The sequence below is a fragment of the Falco punctatus genome, assembly GCF_963210335.1.
Source record: "Falco punctatus genome assembly, chromosome: 5".
NCBI lineage: Eukaryota > Metazoa > Chordata > Aves > Falconiformes > Falconidae > Falco > Falco punctatus.
The window spans coordinates 27,293,445-27,316,957 of record NC_137584.1 but is presented as its reverse complement, the minus strand read 5'-3'; the positions used below and the strand labels follow the sequence as shown (position 1 = coordinate 27,316,957).

General features: G+C 45.5%; 3 protein-coding genes across 6 annotated transcripts in view; 1 reads left to right on the top strand and 2 right to left on the bottom strand.

The window, feature by feature from the left end:
• Nucleotides 1-742, bottom strand: part of RNF144A (ring finger protein 144A) — a 67,740-nt gene extending 66,998 nt beyond the window's left edge. For 2 of the 4 annotated variants that reach the window (XM_080388703.1, XM_080388704.1), the window contains exon 1: nt 559-693. Coding sequence is in view for 1 of the 4 variants with exons in the window: in XM_080388702.1 (XP_080244828.1) it covers nt 133-172 (40 nt within the window). In the remaining 3 variants the exon portion in view is untranslated. Of the gene's footprint in view, nt 1-132; nt 372-558 lie in introns of those variants that run through there. The other 2 variants (XM_080388701.1, XM_080388702.1) reach the window with 2 other exon arrangements.
• Nucleotides 743-2,056: 1,314 nt separating this feature from the next.
• Nucleotides 2,057-10,949, bottom strand: RSAD2 (radical S-adenosyl methionine domain containing 2). The gene is made up of 6 exons (XM_080388705.1): nt 10,243-10,949; nt 9,900-10,061; nt 9,225-9,454; nt 7,774-7,923; nt 5,961-5,993; nt 2,057-5,408 (listed from the first exon to the last, which is right to left on the bottom strand). Exons 1-6 carry the CDS (start codon nt 10,607-10,609, stop codon nt 5,244-5,246), a joined length of 1,107 nt encoding a protein of 368 aa, XP_080244831.1. The 5' UTR covers nt 10,610-10,949; the 3' UTR covers nt 2,057-5,243.
• Nucleotides 10,950-11,120: 171 nt separating this feature from the next.
• On the top strand, nt 11,121-23,492 carry CMPK2 (cytidine/uridine monophosphate kinase 2). The gene is made up of 5 exons (XM_080388706.1): nt 11,121-17,135; nt 17,249-17,363; nt 18,161-18,362; nt 19,798-20,031; nt 23,238-23,492. Exons 1-5 carry the CDS (start codon nt 17,040-17,042, stop codon nt 23,356-23,358), a joined length of 768 nt encoding a protein of 255 aa, XP_080244832.1. The 5' UTR covers nt 11,121-17,039; the 3' UTR covers nt 23,359-23,492.
• Nucleotides 23,493-23,513: the final 21 nt, after the last annotated feature.

Here is a 23,513-nt window from a genome sequence, read left to right as displayed (position 1 = left end):
GGGGGGGGGGGGGGGAGACGGAGACACACACCGACAAAAAAACCATACAAGCATCAAAAAAGAGCAATCTACTCCTGCTTGTTCCGCGCCTGCAGCCCACAGCAGCGCTTCCACCCCAGCTGCACGGCTCACCTGCAGCCCGGGCTGCGGGCGGCGGTGCGCGCCCCTCCATCGGGCACCGCCACCCCCCGGCGCTGCCCGGCCCCGCGAAGCTTCAGCCCATTATGGAGCCGCCGGGCGAGAGGCACGCGAACCTCGGCGGCCGGTGCGTTACGTGCTCGCCAACACGGGCCGGCGGCAGCGCCCGAACCCCTCGGGCAGCCCCGGCCCCGCTCCGCGACCGAGCGCCCCCGCCCCGCGGGGAGCCGGCAGCCCCCGGGCGCAGGGACGCCCCCGCCCTCAGCGCCCCCGCGGGAGCCGCGCAGCCCGCCGCGTGCGCCCGCAGCCCTTTACGTAAGGGGACTCGGGTGCCGGCGCGGCCCCGCCCCCCGCCGCCCCACCGGGGAGCGCGGACACCCCCCGCGCTCCCGCACACCCCCCGCGCCCGGCACGCCTTACCCTGCCGCTCCAGCCTCTGCCGGCATGGGGCGGCCCGCGGAAGGTGCGCGGCGCCCCGCGCTATCCCACGGAGCCGCGGCAGGGCGCCGCCGCCCCGGGCATGGTCTCCACCCCCCGCGGCGCCGTCAGCCGCGGAGCCGGAGTGTGCGCGGCGGGCGCGGCGCCCGGGCTTTTCTCCGGCGGGAGCGGAGGCGGGCGGGGTGAGGGCGGGCGGGGGCGGGCGCGCCCACAGCCAGGCGGGCGCCATTAACCGCTGCGCTGCCGCCGCCCGCTTTGAAGCGGCCGCCCCGCTCCGCCGCGCCAGGCACAGCGGCGCCCCCTGGCGGCCGCGGGAGGCGCCTCCCGGCCCGGCGGGCGCGGGGATCCCGGGGTTTCCCTCTTGGCAGCGCCGGGCGTTCCCCGCACCGGTCCGAGCAGCGGCGCGGCCTCCCTGGGCGGGCCGTGCCGTGCCGTGCCGTGCCGTGCCGTGCCGTGCCGCGCCGCGCCGCGCCGCCGTTTTTCCTTTTTTTTTTTTTTTTTTTTTAATTTAAGGAATCGCATCTCAGGTTGGCGCGGCGGCCCGCGGGCCAGCAGGTCGCCCAGCGGCAGGAGAGAAGCAATGGGGCTCGGTGTTACAAGGGAAAGCCGAAGGGTTTGCCTTGTTGCAAGGAAAGGAGGAAGGGGAACGCAAGGAAGCGGCGGGCATGGCTGTTTTGCAAGCGCTGTTTAGCAAAAGCAGCTGCTTCCCTGTTGCGGGGTCGATGCGCGGAGCACGGACCGGCTTCCTTCTGTAACGCGCGGAGACACAAAAGAAAAATCCCCGAGCCGGGGGGTGCCCGGGGCTGCCGGGCCCATTCCCTGCAGGCACCTTGCGCCCCCGGCCCAGCCGCAGCCCCCGCGGGCTCCGCGCAGCATCCTGCTGCCGCGCTGCTCCAGGCACCCCCGCTCCGCCGCAACGCGTAGAGAAAAAGCTGGCAAACACGAGGGGGGAGGGGGGGAGCGAAGCCTCCCATCACACACAACGAATTTCTGTGAAAAGCTCAATTTCAGGCTGCCTAGTGCAAGAGCTGATGCTGCAGCCCCAACACGGGAGATGAGCTTAAGCCGCCTCTTGTCTCTGCTCCTCTAAGTTGCCTAGCCGTTCAATCTTTCTTTACCATACACAGCAGATAATCTTTTTTTTTTTTTTTTTTTTCTCCTTACATATTTATGGATAGCTGTGTCTCTCGTAATGGCTGTCATCTGAAGAGCAGAAGGTATTTCAACTGTCTTCTCCCGGCACAGCCCAGTCCACTCAAGCTTGCAATAAATCCTTCTCATGGCAAGGAGAATCAGCGCTATTGTTCTCCGTTTGGGGCTAGATGCTGCCCTTGGCACCGTGCAAGCAGCCCCCTGCGCTGAACACAGCCTGCATCCAGAATTACAGCTCTCCTGTGAATGCAGACACACATCAACTTGCATGTGACTTGTGAATGCAGTCACAAATTCTGCTAGTATGGATCTGGGTTATATTTAAAAAAAAAAAAAGTACAGGCAAGTTAAGAAAATAGAAACATTTATTGAAATGTGCAACATCCTTGTGAAATATTTAGCACTAATTATGTCAGAGCATCATTTAAAAACTCATCGTTTTTAACATTCAAATATATTATCATTCTTCACACTGAAAAAGAGGACATCTTAAATAGCATCTTAAGTGACAGTTTTACTCATTATCCAAGGCATATTCATAATTTTAACTGAGGTCATTCTTGCAAATGCTCATTCTCTACAAATTTTACTGATACAAACAGCTGCATGATGCCAGTAAACTGCAGTGGAAGTTCTCTCCCAGTTCAGCATCTTTAGCAAGTGCTTAGCTGCAGTACTGCGAAATTACACAGGAAAATACAATTAAGCATATCTGTGTTTACGGGACTTAAATTTAAATCCTGAGTATTCAGGGTCACGATGTACATGTAATCTCTAAGCCTGGGAATAACCCTGTTGAATTCATTATTATTTTTCAAGTCCCATGCTGCAGGTTAGGCCCAACTACAGAATAAATGCCTAAAGTCCCTTTTTGGTACCGTGTGAACTGTGTTTATAGATTAAATAAAATAAACTAGGCTAATCAATCTGTAGGCAACAAAAAAATTTTTTTGAGATTTTACACAACAATGAATTTTGCATATAAAAATACCAATGACTGTCCGTCAAACTGTGTTATGTCCAATTCTTATTTCCAACATACATGGACTGGCATTTCCTTTGGAAAAAGAGTACCACGCAGAGCAGAAACTTTTTCTTAATTACTTATGGGATCAAGAGGCAATGTGAAATCCTCAAGATTTTATGAAGATAAGAACTTAGAATTTTTTGATATAAGCCACCTTCAATGTCTTTGCATTATTGACTCGATTTTCGCATTTTCAGCTCCAGTTTGTTTATCCTACAGCTTCCTCCATAGGCACAGAGGATCTCATGCAGCAAAAGAATAGCCATTTACAGAGCAAAATGCAAAGCAAAGAATGGCAGGATTTCTGAATCTGAATGGGAGTTTGTGTACCTCGCATCTGTCTGCTGTGATACAGCTGGCATTTTCTGCAGAAGCAGCAAGCTGGTAGATTTACTGTTACACTGACGCACTAAATCTTTCCCCATGCTGGGACTGAGCCAGCAGCAAAGGAAAATGCTTCTTTTCTACCATGCAGTGGGGATGCTAAGGAAGAGGTTGGATTTAACATCTGAGCAATGGGAATGCAGAGGAAGTCAAGCCCCAGTTACATAAATTTGCACTGCCCATAGTTGCTACTCAGGCAAAACTCCAACTGAGGTCAGCTAAACAGCTGCCAAAAGACTGTGGGGTTAATGTGTGTGGGCCACATTCTAAATGTCACTTAGTAGTAATACAAGAAAAAGAAAGACCTGAAATGTTACAGTCTAGGAAGTGTTGTGATTGCAAAATGCAAAATACAAAGAGACAAAAGAGCACCACTGAGACAATATATTTACAGTTAGGATAGTAGAAATGGAAACAAAAGGAATCATAAATGGAAACATTTTCGCAGTGTATTCAGAGATGCACCTTCCTTTATGCAGAAGCAGCAGCTCCTACTTAAGCACTTTCCCCTTCAACTTTGAAGTGCATTAGATAAATGCAAAACATTTCTCTTTAAAACCTCTCTAAAAAAATCAACTAGCATTATCAGAAAAGTGAAAGAAGCCATAATTTTCTCTACGTGGAACATTCAGTGCATGCTGCCTTCCAAATGCTGCAAACATTTAAATGTGTCAGACAATCCAGGCATTGAGTCCAATGGACAGGACAAGTAAGCAGCACCAGCTCACTTCTGCTCTGTGCAGTGCTTATCCCTGTGCCTTTCATACAGAGCTTTGTGTGTGGGGGGGGGGGGGGGGGGGGGGCGGGGGAGACTAGTTAAGTTTGGAAAACTGCAATTACAAAGCCCTACCAATTGCCAGAAAACCAAGACTGAGGACAGCATATTAGATTATGGCTTTTGCAGGCATTTTTGACCTTTTCCCTATTTTATGTTGATGCTGCCAGCTCTTACAATCAGGCTGCTATCACAAAACTCAGGTAGTTTCACCTGCATGTTCATAACCAGCAAGCAAGAATGATTTGGAGCCAAGCAAGCTTTAAACAAGGTTACATGATATATGAACTTTGTTGTTCGTAATCCTAAGGCTTAGCAAAATAAAAAGTATGCAAGTAACACAGTCAGTATGCAACAGAAGATACCCATTAGGTGTGCTACATAGTGCTAATTAATTTCAGAAGGAATCTTCATCACAACTGTATGTACAGGGAGAGAAAAACATGTAAAAAAATAAATATTTGCAGATAAAAGGAAAATGGAAGCAGTTATTAATAAAATGCAAACATTGTCTTCACCGTAAATATTTGTGAGAACTAAGGCCATTGCCAATGTGAAATAAGAAGTTGCTCATCATTGGGTAAAATGCACTTTTATGTTATAATATTCTTCTGTGACTAAAAATATGTTTCCACAGAAAATTACATCCCACATTTTTGCAAATACTGCGTGTCCGTATGGAGGAGAGGGACAAGAACAACAGATGATTTTAGGGTTAAGTCCTAAAGAATGAAAATTGCTGATTTTTTTCATCCTGATTTCCTTTTAAATATAATATTACAGACAATGATTCCTAGATTCTGACCCTCTGTTACCCCCAAAAAACTCCAGGGCTGCTTCCGAAGGCCTGTCAGCTGGCTGTCTTGTGATCTAGTGAAGAACTGCAAGCCACCTTTCCATGTGAACGAGGCACAATATCTTCCTGGTAAGTTTACATTTACCCATAATTACAGCTGTTGATAATGAATTAGAGATTAGGGTGGTTTTCCATTTGTTTTCTGGCATGTACACTTATGTATTATCTTAAAACTGTTTCTTGTTCAACATTATACTAACGCTTTGCACTTAAGTCCTTCATACAATGGTTGATTGTTCAAAGTTGATTTCAGAGATCTATTTACATGAAAACTCTGAAGGTACTTAGTAATGTTCAACCAAAAAATAGACAAAACCATAATCTTCATCCTAAAACCATTTAACACATTCACATATAGAGTTATGTTGAACATCAATCTGTATAATACACCAAGTGTAGTCAAAACCTTTAGATACATACATATAGACCCATTTTCTTTACATAATGCACCTGCCCTGACTCAGTATATTGAGTTACCAGTCCAGTTTCATGTCTGCTTTACTCCACACATACTTTCCTCCTCTTTTTAGGAACATCTTCTCATCAAATCCACTGAATTTTATAGCTGCTTCCACGCCAATATCTAGGATAGACTTGGAAGGCTCTTTCCGTCCATTTCTACAGTTCAGAAAACGCATCTGGAATATCAGTAGATTAAAATGTTAGAAAGTTAATTTGTAAAAGCTTGATTTTCCTATAGAATTAAACAAATGGCACTGCGATCCCACAAAAACCTATGTAAGTGCATGAACAGTTTCACTCTATTCCTTAGAAGGCTCAGAAGCTCACAGTTAAACAGTGACACATCCTAGCGGGAACAAAGTCATGCCATAATTCCTGAGGATTAAAAGTTTGCTCTTCAGTCACATGTAAGATACGTAAGCTCTTTGAAACCTAACTTTCAGGACAAGTTCTGTATTTTTAAATTAAAGGAAAAAAGCAAAGATGTCCTGCAAAGATACACATCTGCACTTTAATATTTGTGATGCAATGATTATATATGCAACCTAACGGCAACTTCCTCTTGACCATAAAAGTTCTCAGTATGTTTGAAGGGAAGAAATTGCATCTATTCCTTGTACTACATTGTAAAATTATTTTTTAGAATGCACAGTAAATTTAATTTGTTATCAACATTTTATACATACATATATTAGCATACAAATACCAAATATCAACCAAAGACTTACATATTCATCCAGAATGAGGTATGAATCCCTCATCTGTAATAGATCAAAAGAAAAAACTAAATCAATAAACAAACCAAAATTCCATAGTGAAAAATCAAGGACAAAAAAATCAACTATTTTTTTAAAGCCTGATCCAAATCTTTGAAACAGGTAATATCTTACTGATGTTTCAGTGAGCTTAGATCAAATTCACAGAAATAAATGACAGGATTGCTAGCATGACTTAGTGTATGAATAAGCCAGTAATTCTTGGAATATGAGTTTTCAAGTGTCTAACTGAAATGTGGGTGCCCAGCTGGATAAAGGTGTTTTAAATAATAATCCAAATCTTCTATTAACTTCTACACTAGCAGAACGTACACTGTTTTGTATACTGGAATGATTATATCATTTTTCCAAACAAATTACAAGACTGTTTAAGCTGGTGTGTTTGATTATCGTTTCAGCAAATAAAAGTGTTCTCCCAGCTCAAAAAGTTCTCAGGTCTGCACCAAGAAATAGGCCAACAGTTGAAATAAGACATGTTTGCTCAGCTAACCAGGCACCTCCTACACGATCCTCTGGGTAGCTGGAGCTTGCTACTGTGCAGAACGGGAAATCTGTTTGATCAGTCTGGTGCCCATCTTTCCCACAGGTTTAACAGAAATCAGAAAGTGTCTTCTAGAACCAAACCTACTGAGGGAAACCTACTGGGGGGTTTTTTGTAGGACTTATTACATGGAAAAAATGCAGAAACCATTATGGGTTCTCATCTAAACACCTTCTCTTATGAGAGCTGTCTCCCACTGAATGTTTGAAATGCTAGACGTGTGTGTCTTACATAGTACAGGCAACCCAGTCTGCTCACTTGAGCTCTCCGTACATTAAGGAATAAACTGTAAATGCAGAGTCTTAATCTGTGGAACACGAGGTGAGAGATTTAAGGCATTCCTGAACTTAGTTCAACCTAGCATCTCCTCACTCAATTCATAAACTTTCTCAACAGTGAGTCTTCTAACTCTCCTCATGCCATGTATAGGGTCTGTAGGCATCTTACAAAATGTCCTGAGCTCCACCCTTTGACACTAAAGTCCTTTACTGCAGCTAACATAAGCTGGATGGCAGCTCACCAAGCTCACTGCTGGGCTCTGCAGTAGCACAAGGAGTCTCCTTGTGAATAAAGAGCCCAAACGTGCAGTTCAAAGAGGTTCAGACAATGTTAAAAATGTGACTTTACTGTGGGAGGGAGTACCCAGTAAGATGTGTCACAGCAAGAATACTACTTCTTGTTCTCAATACCCAATATAATGCTGACTGGGATGTGTTACTTCGTGTAGGTTGATGACACCGCCGTAGTGTAACATCACAGTGAATCTGTATTAGGAAACTATGCTTACAGTATAAAGTGTGTTTACATTAACAGTCAACCTTTTCAGATGTTATGCCTTGGTGGGGAAGAGCTATTAAATTCTGAAAGGCTTAATTATTTTTAGAGTTCACTATTCAGCTGTGGAAATCCCAGTTTCTCCTGTTTCTGTGCTGATACTTTATACATCCATGTCACTGAACAGAAGCCCACATGATGCTGTGAGAGGACTCCCACTGGTTTCCACAGGAATGGGATTGATGAGTTATTACTCTTCTAATTAACAACTCTGTGCCCAGTAAAATCCTTAAAGAGTATTAAAACCCAGTTGCTGACAGAGTTGTACTGTACCTTTTCTAAGCCAATACTAATAGGAAAAGCATTAAGTGCCATGAAAGCTTCTAGTTCCTTTCCATCTTTCCAACTGTATTTGAAAATAAGGTTTTAAAAGGACAAGTTCAATTTTACCTTCTGATTAGATTCAGGTACCAAACAGGAGACATCTTTGTGGCGATCTAGGAATCGTTCAAAGTCTTCATCGCTGATAACAAATTTCTCTGCTTGTCTCAGGGCATCATCACCACTGTTCTCCCCCTCAATTATCAAGCACTGGAATACCTGAAGACAAAAGACACCTGGTTAAGAATTTATGTTTTCATTTGCCTTGAGGATAAGAGACTGTTACCATGACAAAAACTTTCAGCTGTCTCAGTAGCAATGTCTTTAATTTCTGTTAGTGAAGCCACACTGACACAAATTGTGGCAAGTGAATACTACACAAAGGGCATGGTGTAGATTTATTTTTAGCAAATTAACATTACATAGTTCTAAATGTAATTATACTGTCATGGTTATTGATCAGGTTTCCACAGAATTCTTAACTGCCGTGGTCTTAATAAGGGCACAGATAATCAAAGTTCAAATAAACTTTTGATTGAACCTCAAATAGTATGGCTGTTGTAAATGCCAGTAAGTACTATGTACCATGCAGATTATCAAGTCAGTCTTTATTCTTAAAGATTTTAACCTGACTGGTGACTGTAAGTTTAACTAGCCTCAGATGGTCACAGAAAAAAAATAGGGATGACTCCCCACAAAAAAAATTTAACAGTTTGTCTACTTAACAGCCTCCTTCTAAAAGCCGAGTCCTCAAATACATTCAGCATAGGCTTTGAGGGTAAAAAAGGCACCTTTGCCATCAGCATGCTCTGTAACACCAGTAAGAAAGCAGGCCAGGAAGCTTGATAAAGTATTAAAATTTGTGTCATATTTTCCTTACAATCCTTCAGTAAGACCAAGATTTTACTTACAGTGATTTTTTTTTTTCCCCAGGAAATCATGTGGGTATACCACTTTCCTTGAAGCAATTAGTGAGAAATTATTCTACAAGTTCTCCCATATTTATGTCACATTATGTCTACCCATTTTCAAACTGATAACATATTTAATAAACTTCTAGTAGAAAATATCATAATATATGCATGCTAACCACTAATATGCTATAGCAGAACACTAATGCCTAATGTACACTTCTATATTGCTAGCAATATATTAATTGTAATGTATCATTGTACACTAAGTTTTCCTCCTTTTCTCTACATGATAGATTTTCAAATGTTAAAACCCTTCCATCTTATTTTGAATATCATAAAACCCCTAGATCTACATATGCTGAAATGCTCGTTTCCTGTAAATATCACAACCAGGAAGATGCTTGACGTATTGGGCTCCATTTAAGTGCAGAAAGAGACAGAACTGTCTTCAGCACCATGTAACACTGGTAAGAAGTCTGCTAACATGAACACAAGCTGGAGCTGGAGATATGACTGAGGTCATTAGAGGTTCAGACAACTCCAGGACTTCACTTCATTATTACTTTTCTCTGAAAAGTAAACCTATGGTATACATCAATTTCTTACCTTCCAGCGCACAGGGTTGAGTGCCTTGATCTGCTCATTCATATCTTCCTCAACATTAAATCTGTTGATCACTGAATTTATTTTGAAAGCAACAGCATACTCTCGGCACCATTGTCTCAGTTTATGCAGATTTTCCACATGGTTCTTTTTTCCTTGACCACGGCCGATTAACACATTGACATCCTCATCAAAACTATCACATGAAATTGCTAAAATGTCTAAATATTCACCTGAAAACAAGTTTAAAAAATGGATTAATATTCACTCTCTCACAGAAAGCTGTCAGGACTCTGCCCAGTTTCACTTCCTTGTGATCTGTCATGAAGTGCCATGTAAATATATAGTTCTATGGAGTCATCACTTGAACCACAAAAGCCACAGCAGCAGCACCAAAACATCTTGTTTGTGTGTCTGTGTGTCCCCAGAATTGTGGACATAGTCTGAGCTATTATTTTATTATACTATTACACCAAAGAGGCAATAGTACAAACTGCCTATGGTTACAATATATAATTAACAATATTTCACCGGTATTTATGTTTGGTTTGCGTTTACTGTAACTGAAGCGCTAACAAACCATCTCTCACTTGCACCAAAACCCATCTTTCAGTCAGGCTGCCCCAAGGAGGCTCCCGAGCCCTGCCAGTGCTCCTGTGCGCAGTGGTTTTTCCTTACCGTACTTCTTGAACCACCGTTCTCTAATCAGGCTGCCATTGCTAACGATGCTGACACTCGGCAGCTTCAAGTCCTGCTTGCAAAACTGGACCAGTTCGCCTACAAATTCGCCTCGGTCCTGAAGAAACGGTTCTCCTCCCGAGAAATTTATTTTCTCCATTCCTAGAAAAGGACCAGAGAAAGACGCTGTGAACCTTTGCCTGCCCACTGCCCGCCCCTTCCACAGGCTGCCAGTGCCCGACGGCAGCGCTATGGAGAGGGGGACACACCCGGGACAACTTCGACGCCCCTTGGTCCCGCTGGGAGGCGGGCGCCGCGCATCCCGCGGCCCCCCGGGACTCACCTGCCTCCTTGAGCATCGCCAGCCCCCGCTTGGCCTCCTCCAGGGGCAGCACGAAGGAGGTCTTGGCCGTGTGGAAGCAGAAGCCGCACTTGTAGTTGCACTGCCGGGTGAAGTGGTAGTTGACGCTGGTGGGCGTCGGGGACGCGTCGTCCCACTCCGGCTCCCGCTCCCGCCGGGAGCCCAGCGGGGCGGTGGGGCTGGGGGCCGAGACCCTCCGCCAGCCGGGCAGGGGCAGGGGCAGGGAGAGGGGCAGGGGCAGGGAGAGGGGCGCCAGGCTCCAGCACAGCGCGCCCAGCCGCCCGCGCAGCGCCGCCAGCACCGCCCGCGCCACCGCCAGTGGCAGACGGACCAGTACGCTCAGATGCATGGCTCGGCTCGGCTCGGCTCGGCTCGGCTCGGCTCGGCTCGGCTCGGCTCGGCTCGGCTCGGCTCGGCTCAGACGCGCCGCCGTTCACTTGCACCCGACGGGATGCGCTGCAGTTCAGTTGGACCCCGCGGGGCTCGGTTCGACTGGTGTCGATCCGACTGAACTCGGCCCGGCTCCGCTCGGCAGGATGCGCTGCCGTTCACTTGCACCCGGCGGGATGCGCTGCTGTTCACTTGGACCTGGCTGGGCTCGGGCTCGGTCCGGCTGGACTGAGCTGGGCTGGGCTGGGCTGGGCTGGGCTGGGCTGGGCTGGGCTGGGCTCGGCTCGGCTCGGCTCGGCTCGGCTCGGCTCGGCTGGCAAGCTGCAGCCAGGCGGCCGGCGCTCCGCACTTAAGAGCGCGGCGGCGCCCTCCCTCTCCGCCCCGCCGCGCCGTGCCGGAGCGCGGAGAAGCGCTGGGTTTCGCTTTCCGTTCTCGCAGAAGGGAAACTTGGCACCGAGCCGCCGGTGCCGGCTGGCGGCTTCCTTCAGCCCCCCACCCCGCCACAGCCCCGCTTCTCGGCCCGGCGGGGCCACCGCGAAGCCCCGCTGGCTGCCCGCAGCCGGCACCTGGGGTGAGCAGCTCTAGGGGTGAGCAGGTGGCACAGCTGAGCACACCCCGCACACCGCTTTTGATGAGCGTGAGCTCGGTGGCTTCAGTTCTTCTGGTCACAACCGCTGTGGCTCGTGAAGCGGGGGGAAGGCTGAGCTTGTGCAACTGTGCTGCATCCTGCGGCATCCTCCTCAGACACAGCCATGAGCTCCTGGAAGTTTAAACGGGTTTGCATTGCAGAGCAGTCCAGGTTAGGGAGCCTGAGAACTTCAGATTCATGAAAAGAAAATGTTTGAAGGTTCTTTAAGTCTTGGTCCCCAATACTGCCTAAAGCACCGCAAGCAAAGTTACTGCACCAAGCTGAATATACAGTTAGCTTTTACAGGAGGAAAAGTTGGCAGCTGCCTGAGCTGACATGGGCGAGAGAGATGGCTGCCCCCTCATGTGGACACCAGGACAGATCAGTACCAAGCTGCCACTTGTCATATTCCTCAGTTCCTTGTTGGCACAACAGCTACTGCTGGAGAAGGAGCACCTCCATCATAGCACCAGTTGCTATCTGCAGACCTCCAGGTCCTACACGGCTTTCAGCCTCACACTGCCTTCAGTCAGTCTCCTCATTCTTGCGTGCGCAGTTTAGCGTTGCCACTGCTGCCAAGGTACGGAGCCATACTCGGATCTCAGCACCTACCAACTGCATGTTGGCTACAGCAGGCTTAAACTGGAGCTTCACTCGCTTCCATTAACTGACAGAACTGCTAATGTAGCAGGACATTCTTAAAGACAATTGCAACACTTCTTTTTTTCTTCTACATCTCAAGAAATATTGTGTTGTGTCTCAGTATATACATATGTGCATACATATATATATGTATGTATGCCATCGAGCTCACAATCTCTGCATATAGCTTTGCACAGAGATCTTATTGCAGGTGAAAAAGTATCATTTATCTCACCTTGTCTCAGAAACGTCCCTAACTTTCTGAAAGTTTTGGAATCGCAGAAGATTCACTGAGGCTGGCACAGTGACCTAGACCTATTGCAACCTCAGCCCTGAGCTTGTTGCCTAGTGCCTTAGTTGGATGGGAAAAATAGGTTCAAAATACTTTCCTAAAGCAGGAAATCAGTAAAAATTCCTAAATCACTAAAAATCTTTGATGAATACTGATTTTGCTCAACAAGAGACATCTGATACACAAACACTCCAAAAGCATGTCAGAAGAGTGTTGCTCAGTGATTCAGTAAACCAAAACATTAACATTTGAACTGTTTTTCTTTGAAAGGGAAAGTCTCTGTTTCAAGGATCAAACCACGCAGGGAACCTAACACTCAAGCTTACTCAAAACTTCCTGTTCTCTGTAGTTTTATCTATCCTTTCTTAGAAAATGGCAGTTACAAAAACCCTCTTTTTTTTTTCTCCCTCAACTAAGTATGTCTTCAGATTACACTCTCTGCATGTAAAGCCCCACAAAGTAAACCCAGACCAGGGTGGGCCTCCTACAGATGTACAAATCCTAGCAGTAATAAGAAAGACTCACATTTTACTTCCCAAACTGTTCTAGCTCACAGGCTCTATGGTGAGACCTACAAGAAAACATAAATATGCATTGTTATACACTAGCTTTGGATCTACAAGAAATGTTGCAAGCAGGAACTGTAATGAAAATTTCTGTCCTGGAGTCTTCTAGAAGAGGCTCAGAAAAGCATGATGTTCCTTGAAAGTGGTAGGAAGTCTGATTCCTTCCCTTTCTTTCCCATAGAAGTCATCTTACAGTGGCACGATGGAGTCCCAGTACTCAAAATGTTTCAGTTCTGCAAATCTGCACTGAAAAACCTTTTAAAGATAAATATAATTTTTCAAAAATGGTTGAATAATGTTAGTAATGGTGCACTGGGTGGTACATAGGTGCACAACTAGCATGGAAGAATCGACTGGATAAACATGGATAATGCTGTTGTGCTCCCTAGTTGCTAGGAAAGCAAAACTTTAGAACAATGATATATTGTTTATGTAAATAATGTATTTTTATTTATTTAAATGAAGAGATTGCTTTCTCCAGTGTGGCTAGTTGGCAGTTCTAGTCAAACAGTGTCTTCCTTGGGAAAAGCAAATTACTGACATGAACTTGTAACATAAATGAGGTTAAAGAAGGAGTCATTATCAAGTCACCTGTGAGGACTAGAAATGGTCCAAGGACAACCAGGGAAGTCATGCAACAGCAGATGTAGTTTTTAGCATTTGATAAGTGTATTACTTCTTGCTCCACTCCCAGCTGGAAATGATCTCTTCCCTGCTGCATCTGCAGCACCATAAATGGGGGTTTGTCAAGGGCCTTGTAATTGCAGTGACTCATTCTTCCTTGGGATGCAAGAATCCAAAGGGTGTCACTGAAATCACCAAATAGAAAATTAAAACCCACGTGCAATTAAGTTATGAAATGCATATGAAACACACAATATAAATATAGACACAGATTAGGTGTGTTTGAAAGAAGTCCGCCATGGGCCTTTGATGGTATATATGTGATCTCCAGCTCAGGAAGTATTTAAACAGAAGACTCTTAGAATATGGGAAAAGATCATAGAATTATAGCATACCAGGTTGGAAGGCACCTCAAGGATCTTCTGGTCCAACATTTCTTGGCAAAAAGATGTTGGGAGGGGTTCCTTCTATGTCCTTTCCTTACTCTTCTCCAAACATCTGGCACTGGCCACTGGCACAAGCAGAACAGGAGAGAGTCTTTTGTCTTGACACTGTACTAACTTCTGTGTTCTTTTGGTCTTATCCCCAGAGCTTTGTCTTTACCGGAGGGCCCTTTACTAGTGTCCTTTAAAGTTTATTCTGCATGAAAACAGCTGTGTTCTATTTGCATGTATTTTATGTACCTACGCATTTCATGAGCCTTCAACTGTAGTAATTCCTGCCTGTGTCTCAGACAGCTGTTTATCTACAGGTCAGGGCTGTGCACTTAGATATACTTCTAAAGCTATGGATTCATTCATTTTCAGGTTGTTTTTTCTCTTTTTCCACTTTGGTCAAATGAAAAACATTTTGAATGGTCCTACAGCTTCTTGTTATGCCTGTATCTCAAGCACAGTGAGCCCTCAAAGATGTCAAGAGGCTCCAGAACAGTGTTTTTCATATAATTAGCATATTTGCTCTTCAACATAATTTAATATTATACAGACATCAAAATGATAAAGGTCCTTGTGAAGAAACTGAGTACTTACTGTAAGTTAATTTCAAAACATATTCATGCTCTCTACACTGCTTTTAAATACAAAGACCTGTCTTGGACATAAAAAGCAATTCTTCCTATAATTTTACCTGAACTCTTTCTGTATCATCTGGTGGGAAAGACCTAAAATCTTGCAAGAAGATATTTTTAAATAATTAGCAAGGAGGACAGACATCACATGCCTATTATAAATGATCTCATAAGCATATTATAAAAGAGGTTGGAAGCACCACCAGCTTGGCTCAAGAAAGCTTGTAAACAAGGTTTTATCAAAGTAGTGAGAGGGGAAAAGGAAAAACGAAAGTAAGCTCTTTCTGTTTAGTTAGCAGGGAAGGGAAAAGTAACGGTGTATCAGGAAAACAGAAACAGAAGAACAAGAGGACACACAGGTCAGTGTGGGACGCTGCCATCCTTTCAAGTGCTTTTGAAATGAAATGTGGCTGCAAGTCAATGACCTAAAAAAAATAAGTGAACAGAAATGTGGTAAATAAGCTTCAGTGTAGAAAAAAGGGAAGGCAATACATGCAGGAAAGAATAACTGAAACCTTTAATAGCTGACACTGAGCTCAGTAGTAGCACTAAGTTCTCAGGAAAGAGATCTGGGAGTCACTTTTACTACCCCTCTGAAATCAATGGCTCTGTGAGAGGCAGTAGCAAAAAGAGACAACAAAAAGCTTGGTTATTATCCAGAAAGGTACTGAGAACAAGGCAGATGGCATTATTTGCTGTTCTGTGAAACTTTGGTGCGTGCAGCCATAGCTTGGCTAGTGGTACCGTTCAGCTCTCCACATCTTGGCAGGACCTTATGGAGTTAAAGACACTATCCCCGTATCTAAATGATCAGGGGGACGAAGCAGTTGCCTCAGAAGAGGTGGGGGCTCTCATTTCTGACATGAAAAAGCTGAAGGGGGAAAATCTGAGTCAGCTTTACAAAATCATGACAGTGATAAATAAGCTGAATGTTGAACTGTTATTCACCAAAGTCAGTAGTATTACTGGAAGGGGCACTTGTTGAAACAAGTAGGATATGACTTTAAAACTTATAAAACAAAACTGTTTTATGCAACAGATGCATTGATGGAATTTAAGACCACAGGGGCTTGTGGAGGTAGACTGTACCGTAGAGTCAAAAAGGGATTTAAACAGAGGTATGAACAAGGGTCCATAAATAGGTGTTAAAAGGAAGAGATGAGGATGTGCTGTCTAACATTCTAATTCAGTGACTGTGAATGCTGGATGAACACAAGGGCTAGGAGCAGGCACCATGGATAAGCCAGGCTTATGCACAGCATGTCATTCTACCAGACATAATATTGGGCAAGAAGAGCCACTACTCTGACTCAGTAGTGCATATTATTATGTTTCTAAAATTACCATCTATTTGTTTCTTGTATAATGAACCATGTTTCACTTTGTGTCTTTTGGCACCCATACCCAGCTGCCATAGCCACGTGTTTGAGTGATGTGGAACAACACAGGAGTTCTCAGGTATGAAAAAGGGCATGTTTCACCTTAAAATAAAGTCAGTTTTGGTACCAGCTGCTGAGACTGTATTGAAGAGCCTCCAGAGCTGTATTCCCAGTTCCTGCTGTGGCTCAGCCTTCCAGCAGCTTCCTCAGCATGGGTAGTTCCCAACTAGTACAGCTATCTTTAGCTAACTGGTACTGTCTACCAGCTGCTCCCCTCTCCCTGCAGATACACCAAGCAAAAGATATATATGTGCAGCGTGTTTGAGCTGACCAGAGGAAGACATCAAGTGTCTGAGGGATTTCTTATAGAGTGTGCTTGCTTGCAGAGTATAATTTTTCAGAAGATGCACCAGAAGTTTAACTTTAGATTAACTGAGAGTTTTCCAACTATTGAAAAGGAGAAATAAGATTCTGCAGAGGTGCAGATTCTCCTTCATTTCAGGTTACAAATTTTGAAAACTCAAAATCCACATTTTGGGCAACATTACTCATAGCAGCTGACGTGGGACTAAGTGTGCGTTGCAGCTATTTGCAGTGCTTCTGGTTCCTGCCCCTGAGCCGATGAAAGCTGAAATTGGCCATCACAAAGTTATGGAAACACTGCAGGCTTGGGAAAGTCTGTTGTACTTCCAAAATTATTTGAGCCCGTTGGTCTTGTTATAAAGCTATTGAGTAACAGAATAATGGGAATAAGTTACCGATGTGTCCCGACAGCTCGGTGCTACTTGGGCACTGCAACACAGAAAACCAGTTCAGTGTGGTTTATGCCTTGCTTATCTCTTTGGTCGAGTCCGAAGCAGCGGAGTGTATTTGTGTTGCCTTTTTTTTTATTATTATTATTTATTTTGGAGAACGCCAGGATTTAGCCGTGGGAGGGGCTGGCAGACCGAATCCTGGGGCTAAGACCTCAGCTTTCACTTTCTTTTCCAGCCAGTCCTTGCACGGAGCCATTTCCCACGGGGACCGCGCCCGTTCACCCCAGCGCCGCTGCGGCGGGGCGGGGGTGCCGCAGAAAGCCCTCCCCGCCCGGAGCGGCCCCTGCCTGCCGAGCCTTCCCCGGTAGCCAGGCTCTCTCCCTGCCGGCGGGGCTGGTTTCGTTTCCCTCCGGCTCCTCCTCCCGGCTACGGCAGCGATGCTGCGGCGCTGCGCCCCGCTCCCGCCTGTCCCGCAGCCCCTGCGCCGCATCCTGCCGCCCGCCGCCCCCGCCGTCCGGCAGCGCCTGCGGGAGGTGAGCGCCCACCGGGGCCGCCCGCAGCGCTGCGGGAGCGGGGTCCGCGCCCCGGCGCCTCCAGCTGCGGGGCCGTGCGGCGGGCGGGTGTGAAGGGTCACGTCTCTTTGCAGTGCGCGGCGCGGATCCCGGAGGCTGGAGCGCTGCTCGACCTGCTGGAGAAATGCCCGGAGCGCCAGCAGAAGGGAGGTTTTCCCGTCGTAGTCTTTGAGGGGCTGGATGCCACAGGTAAGGGCAGTGTGTGGTTGAAGAAACACGGATGAGAAATTGTTGGAAAGAGCAAGCGCTAGGGCTTTCAGCCAGGCGTAAGACTTAAAAAGTCAAAATATCCTGGAAACCTGTGACAGATTTGAAGGAATTAGGAATTAGAAATACCAGTCTGTCTTCTCTTGTAAGAGATCAAACAGTCTGTGCTAATTTTCATTCAGTGGATGAATTCTTTATCTACATAAATGAAAGAATACACAGAGTGGAGTGCTGGAAATTACATTTCTTGTGCAGGTGATGAAACACGCTTTTACTGGAGAGTTTTCAAATAAATGAACTGAAGTAGTGGTAGACTGGGAAACTGGAAGCAGTTTGGCTCAGGGAGAAGTGTTAGCTGCCTCTGGATAGCTTTGTTTTCTGACTTATAAGTTAAGGATAAATTAAAATCCCCTCTAAAAAGAAAGTACTGGCAGACAGCATGGTGACATCCACATGAACTGTGACCTAGAAAAATATTGTAGATGCATATATAAGGAAATTGTCTTGCACTTAATGCATTTAAGGCAGCAAAGACCTAAAGCTGGCAAGAGGGAGGGGTGGAAGGTGTTGAGAATAGGAAGTGGAGTAGGTCCTGCAACAATTTCTGCAACTAAACTCAGAATAATTTCCCGCTGAAAACCTTATCGCAAGATACTCTGGTTACATAGGTGTCAGAATATGTGCTCTGAGTGAATGGATAGGAGCAGTTTTCAGTTTTTAAAACTCAGCTGTATCTGTGCATAATGTAACAAATATTTCCTTATGTAAATGAAATGCAGGCAAAACCACCGTAACCCAGTCAGTTAAGGACACCCTGAATGGCATCCTGCTAAGGTCCCCACCAGATTGCATCAGTCAGTGGAGGACAGTGTTTGATGATGAGCCAGAGTCCATTAAAAGAGCATTTTATGCTGCGGGCAACTACATTCTTGCTTCAGAAATAGCAAAAGCATCCACTCAAGCACCTGTGATCATAGACAGGTTTGTATATTTAAGAAGTCCTCTTATGTCAGTGCCATCATATAGTTGTTCGGTGTTACAAGCAGCAGTTACCAATCATAGTGTCTGGGTTTCCTCTTCTTTTCTTTTTTCTTTTCTTTTTTTCTTTTCTTTTTTCTTTTCTTTTTTCTTTTCTTTTTTCTTTTTTCTTTTCTTTTTTCTTTTCTTTTTTCTTTTCTTTTTTTCTTTTCCTCTCCTCTCCTCTCCTCTCCTCTCCTCTCCTCTCCTCTCCTCTCCTCTCCTCTCCTCTCCTCTCCTCTCCTCTCCTCTCCTCTCCTCTCCTCTCCTCTCCTCTCCTCTCCTCTCCTCTCCTCTCCTCTCCTCTCCTCTCCTCTCCTCTCCTCTCCTCTCCTCTCCTCTCCTTTTTTCTTTTCTTTTTTTTTGGAAGCGCTACTTTGCATATAGTCAGATAAATATTAAATTCTCTAGAGAGAAATACTTCTAATTAACAGTAAGATGGGGGACTTCCATCTGTGTAATACTCATAACTGGCTTTAGGACACATGGAAAGTCTTACATCTTCTGTTAGGAATAAGCGGAGGCATGGACTGTGCAGCCCAAGACAAACTAGGGCTCTGTGACCTGCAGAGAATGAGGGCTGCTGATGCCTATCTCTAAGAGGCATCTGAGGTATGAACGGATTAGAAGGACCGAGTTTTAGGTAGACTTACTCCTTGAGGATGTAAAGCCAGAAATATACTTCCCACTTTTTTGGCTTTGTTTATGTCGTTTCTTGTTTTCACCAGCCGTGTAGGCAGCTTTCAGTATTACTCTTACTAAAGTAAGTTTAGATGCACTTTGAAATCTCTGGCTTATTTCAGTACATGTACTTTAACCTCCTGCACAGCACACATACACGGAAGCTGTGTGTGTGAGTGCTAGTTTCAACCAGCCACAAAACCACTGAAATACATAAAATACAGTGCCTCAGAGTGGTGGGAATGCTAAATGCAAGTGGAATGCATAACCCTTAGCAAAGTCTGTCTTCATTCACATGTGGTTGAAGACTGCATGTTCTCTGCCAAATCTGTTGCATGAAGTAGGATAGGTACTGCAAAAAAGGGACAAGAATATTGGATTTTGACATATAATGTAACTCTTCTTTTGACCTCTCTCTCTAGATGAGAAGACTTTTCTTTTGATAGGAATAATTGGAACACTCTTTGCATAATGTGTAGCTTCTGCCATATGTTTTAGTTAATATTTCACAGTAATGCTGAGTACTGTGTTGCATATTACCGCTCTGTTAAGAAATAATGGATGGCAGAGAACTGTTCTTTACATTTCCCTTCAAAATCACAGTGTCACCTACCTTGTCATTATTGCACTTGCCATTATAGTGACACATGTCTCCTATGTTACTGAAGAATTAGTGTCCTCTTTAAAATTTTTCTCTCCATTTATATCTTCCTGACAGATACTGGCACAGCACAGCTGCCTACACAATTGCCACTGAAATAACTGGGGAAGTCCAGGGTCTTCCACCAGCTCATGATGAGGTATACCAGTGGCCTGAAGATCTGCTTAAACCTGATCTTGTTCTTCTCCTGACTGTTGATCCTGAAGAGCGAGTCCGGAGACTTCAGCGTCGGGGGCTGAAGAAAACAAAGGAGGAAGCTGAGCTGGAAACTAACAGTTTGTTTCGCCAAAGGTACACTTTAATGAGGATTAAGAGGATGGAGGCAATCTTGGCTCCTGTCTGATCAGTGGCAAATGTCCCACTCACATTGCTGAGACAAGGCTTTCCTACATCTAAGCTTTTGGGTTGGGGGTTGGGTTCTTTTTGGAAAGGATTCATGGCTGACAAGGAGAGTAAATTCTGTCAGTTCTGACTGAAAGTGTTTGAAAGCCGCAGGTGAAGAACTTCATTCTCCTGCAAAGGAGCTTTGAGTTAAAATACTTGTATTTTGCTATGTGCTACTTTTGTTGTAGCACCTTTGTGGCAGAAGTGGAGGAAGCAGGGCAATAAGCAGGATTGCAACCCTGGCCTTCAGGAAAGCTGACTTTGGCCTCTTCAGGGACCTACTTGGGGGAATCCCACGGATTAGGGCTCTGGAAGGTGGGGGTGTCCAAGAGAGCTGGCTAATATTCAAGTATCACTTCCTCCAAGCTCAGGATAGGTGCACCCTATCAGTAAATAATCAAACGAAAGGGACAGGAGGCCTGCATGGGTGGTTATCAGGAATAGTGGATTCACCAAGGGGAAATCATGCCTGAACAATCTAATAGCCTTCTCTGATGGAGTGACTGGCTGGGTAGATGAGGGGAGAGCAGTGGATGTTGTCTACCTTGACCTCAGCGAGGCTTCTGACACTGTCTCATAACACCCTCACAGGTAGGCTCAGGCAGTGTGGGTGAGATGGGTGGGCAGGGGGGTGGGCTGAGAACTGGCTGAGTGGCAGAGCTCAGGGGGTTGTGATCAACAGTGCAGAGTCCTGCTGGAGGCCTGTGGCTCCTGGCGTTCCCAGGGGTCAGTACTGGGTCCAGTCCTGTCCAACTGATTCACCCTGGATGCAGGGACAGAGTGTTCCCTCAGCACGTTTGCTGGTGACACGCACTGGGAGGAGTGGCTGAGACCCCAGCAGGCTGCGCTGCCATTCAGCGAGACCTGGGCAGGCTGGGGAGCTGGGTGGAGAGGGACCTCATGGAGTTCAGCAAAGGCAAGTGGAGGGTCCTGCCCCTGGGCAGGAATAACCCCCCGCACCAGTACAGGCTGGGGCTGGCCTGCTGGGAGGCAGCTCTGCGGGGAAGGGCCTGGGAGCTCTGGTGGGCAGCGAGGTGCCCATGGGCCAGCAGTGTGCCCTGGTGGCCAAGGCCAGTGGGACCCTGGGGTGCATTAGGAGGAGCACGGCCAGCAGATCAGGGAGGTCATTGTCCCCTCTGCTCTGCCCCAGTGAGGTTGCGTCTGGGGAGCTGTGTCCAGTTCTGGGCTCCCCAGTTCAAGACTGACTGGAAACTACTGGAGAGGGTCCGGCGGAGGGCTAGAAAGGTGATGAAGGACTGGGCCTGTTTAGCCTGGAGAAGACCGAGAGGGGATCTTATCAATGCCTGCAGATATCTTAAGGGCAGGTGTCAAGAGGATGGGGCTGGGCTCTTTTCAGTGGTGCCCAGCGACAGGACAAGGGGCAACGGGCACAAACTGCAACACAGGCAGTTCCACCTGAATATGAAGAAGAACCTTTCCTGTGAGGGTGCCAGAGCCCTGGCACAGGCTGCTCAGAGAGGCTGTGTGGTCTCCTTCTCTGGAGACATTCAAAATCTGCCTGGACATGACTCTGCAACATGCTGTGGGTAAACCTGCTTTATCAGGGGGTTGGACTAGATGATCTCCAGAGGTGCCTTTCCAACCCTGACCATTCTGTGATTCTGTGTTTCTTTCTTATTGAGGTCATGAAGAAGAGAGACCTAAAAATTCCAGAACTGGGAGGCAAGAAGTTGAAACACTTAACTTCCCCAGAAAATTATGGAATTAAGATCCAGATTAAGAGAATAAAATTTAGATGTCCTCTTGTAGATATCTTTAGTTGCACTAAGTGTGTCAGGTCCCGATATAGTCAGTACATTCAATGGAACCTTCCAGCAGCTTGGAGTTCAGTAATCTAAGTATAACTATCTAGAGCCATTTGATATGATCTGAGACATCTGCGTAAGGCTGGCAGAAGTGATGCAGAACCTGTGGACACTTTCTGGATCAGCAACTGGAAGCTGAATGAGATAGTCCTGAGCATCTCTAGCAGTACTAGATAAATTTGCTTAAGCAACTGAATTGCACCCTAGGTATCCTACGTCAGAGTGTGTTGAATTGCTGTCTAGGCCCCACCAAATGTATTGATTAGATCATCATTGTCTACAGAGGAAACTTAAATACCTAGTGCTCATGTAGATACCTCAGTATAGACACCTGAATGTCAGTGTCCGTATCTACAAATTGCAAAACTGACATCTACCTCTAGGGTTTTAACATTTCTGGTGATCATATACCTTAAAAATATCCATTACTTAATTCTGACAGAAACGCTGTGTGGACACAGGGTTCATATAGTGGGACCTGCAGAGAGATGGGTGGGCTAGGGAGCATGCTGCTATTTAAGAATCTTTTATGTTCCAGTTCTCTTACTTCTTATTTCTGTCAGAAAGCCTTTGGTTGTTTCTACTTGTTAATTATGTCAACCTGGATGTGAGAACATCCAGAATCTTGCTTTGTTTGTCTTATGAATCGCAGCCTGAACGTTTGGCATTAGTAATTGTGGGAACATAGAAAATTATATTCACATCCTCATTCATCCTTGTGTGCTAAATGCAGGAAGTTCTGAATTGTGAGAAGGCTTATAGTCTGAGTGAGGAGGTTTTCTTCCTGTATTTCATCCCAATGTTCATCTGGTTAACAAAGTTGATCAGAGGAAAGGGTTGGACTATGTGTCAACTCTGTAATCCAGTAACTCAAAGCTCAGATCAGTCAGTGAGCACACCTACACAATGCCGTGCCATATAGTTCAGAGACACCTTAGTGGGCTTTGAATAAATTAATACAGGTGTTAGAAGCAGGCTGTCCATTGTACTGCTATACCAGACTGTATCCAGTGCTAAGCTGTAAAGAAAAAAATACTTCAGTGCCACTCCATGTGAATATGGATAGAGTTCTGGGAATCAATGTCAAGGAAACTATGTGCTTTGAGGTTTGCATTTTAATAGTTACAAATGGTTTTTTGCTCTTTGCAGTAGCTTTCATTCTTAGCATACTAGATTTTTTTCCCTTTGTCTCTGCAGTGCAAACACTTTCTTCCGAGACTGATGACTAATGCCATTTCATATCCCTGCCATTTGAAGTTTTATTTCTCTTGTTTTGTTTTTAAATAGAGTTGAAGAGTCCTACAGAAGGATGGTGAATCCTGCATGCCAAGAGGTTGATGCCAGTGCCTCCAAGGAAGAGGTTCTCAAGACAGTACTACAACTAATTAGTAAACACTGTGCTTTGTGAAAGCAATTCCTTTGTTATAACAGTTAAAATACACTTTTTAGTGCACTTAAATATTGCCTCTCTGGTTTTGGTACCTGAAAATGCACTGTGATGTATTTTGTCCCACAGAATAATCTTTCTTCTGTCAACAGTAATCTGTGCAGGTTATCTGTTTC

Excerpts from the sequence above, each read along its gene's own strand:
- RSAD2 (XM_080388705.1), bottom strand. The coding sequence starts at position 10,609 with ATGCATCTGAGCGTACTGGTCCGTCTGCCACTGGCGGTGGCGCGGGCG. Across the intron at positions 5,994-7,773 it reads TACCTGAATCTAATCAGAAG|ATGAGGGATTCATACCTCAT; the intron begins GTAAAATTGAAC and ends GATCTATTACAG. Across the intron at positions 5,409-5,960 it reads ACCTCATTCTGGATGAATAT|ATGCGTTTTCTGAACTGTAG; the intron begins GTAAGTCTTTGG and ends CTGATATTCCAG.
- CMPK2 (XM_080388706.1), top strand. The coding sequence starts at position 17,040 with ATGCTGCGGCGCTGCGCCCCGCTCCCGCCTGTCCCGCAGCCCCTGCGC. Across the intron at positions 17,136-17,248 it reads TCCGGCAGCGCCTGCGGGAG|TGCGCGGCGCGGATCCCGGA; the intron begins GTGAGCGCCCAC and ends GTCTCTTTGCAG. Across the intron at positions 17,364-18,160 it reads TGAGGGGCTGGATGCCACAG|GCAAAACCACCGTAACCCAG; the intron begins GTAAGGGCAGTG and ends AATGAAATGCAG.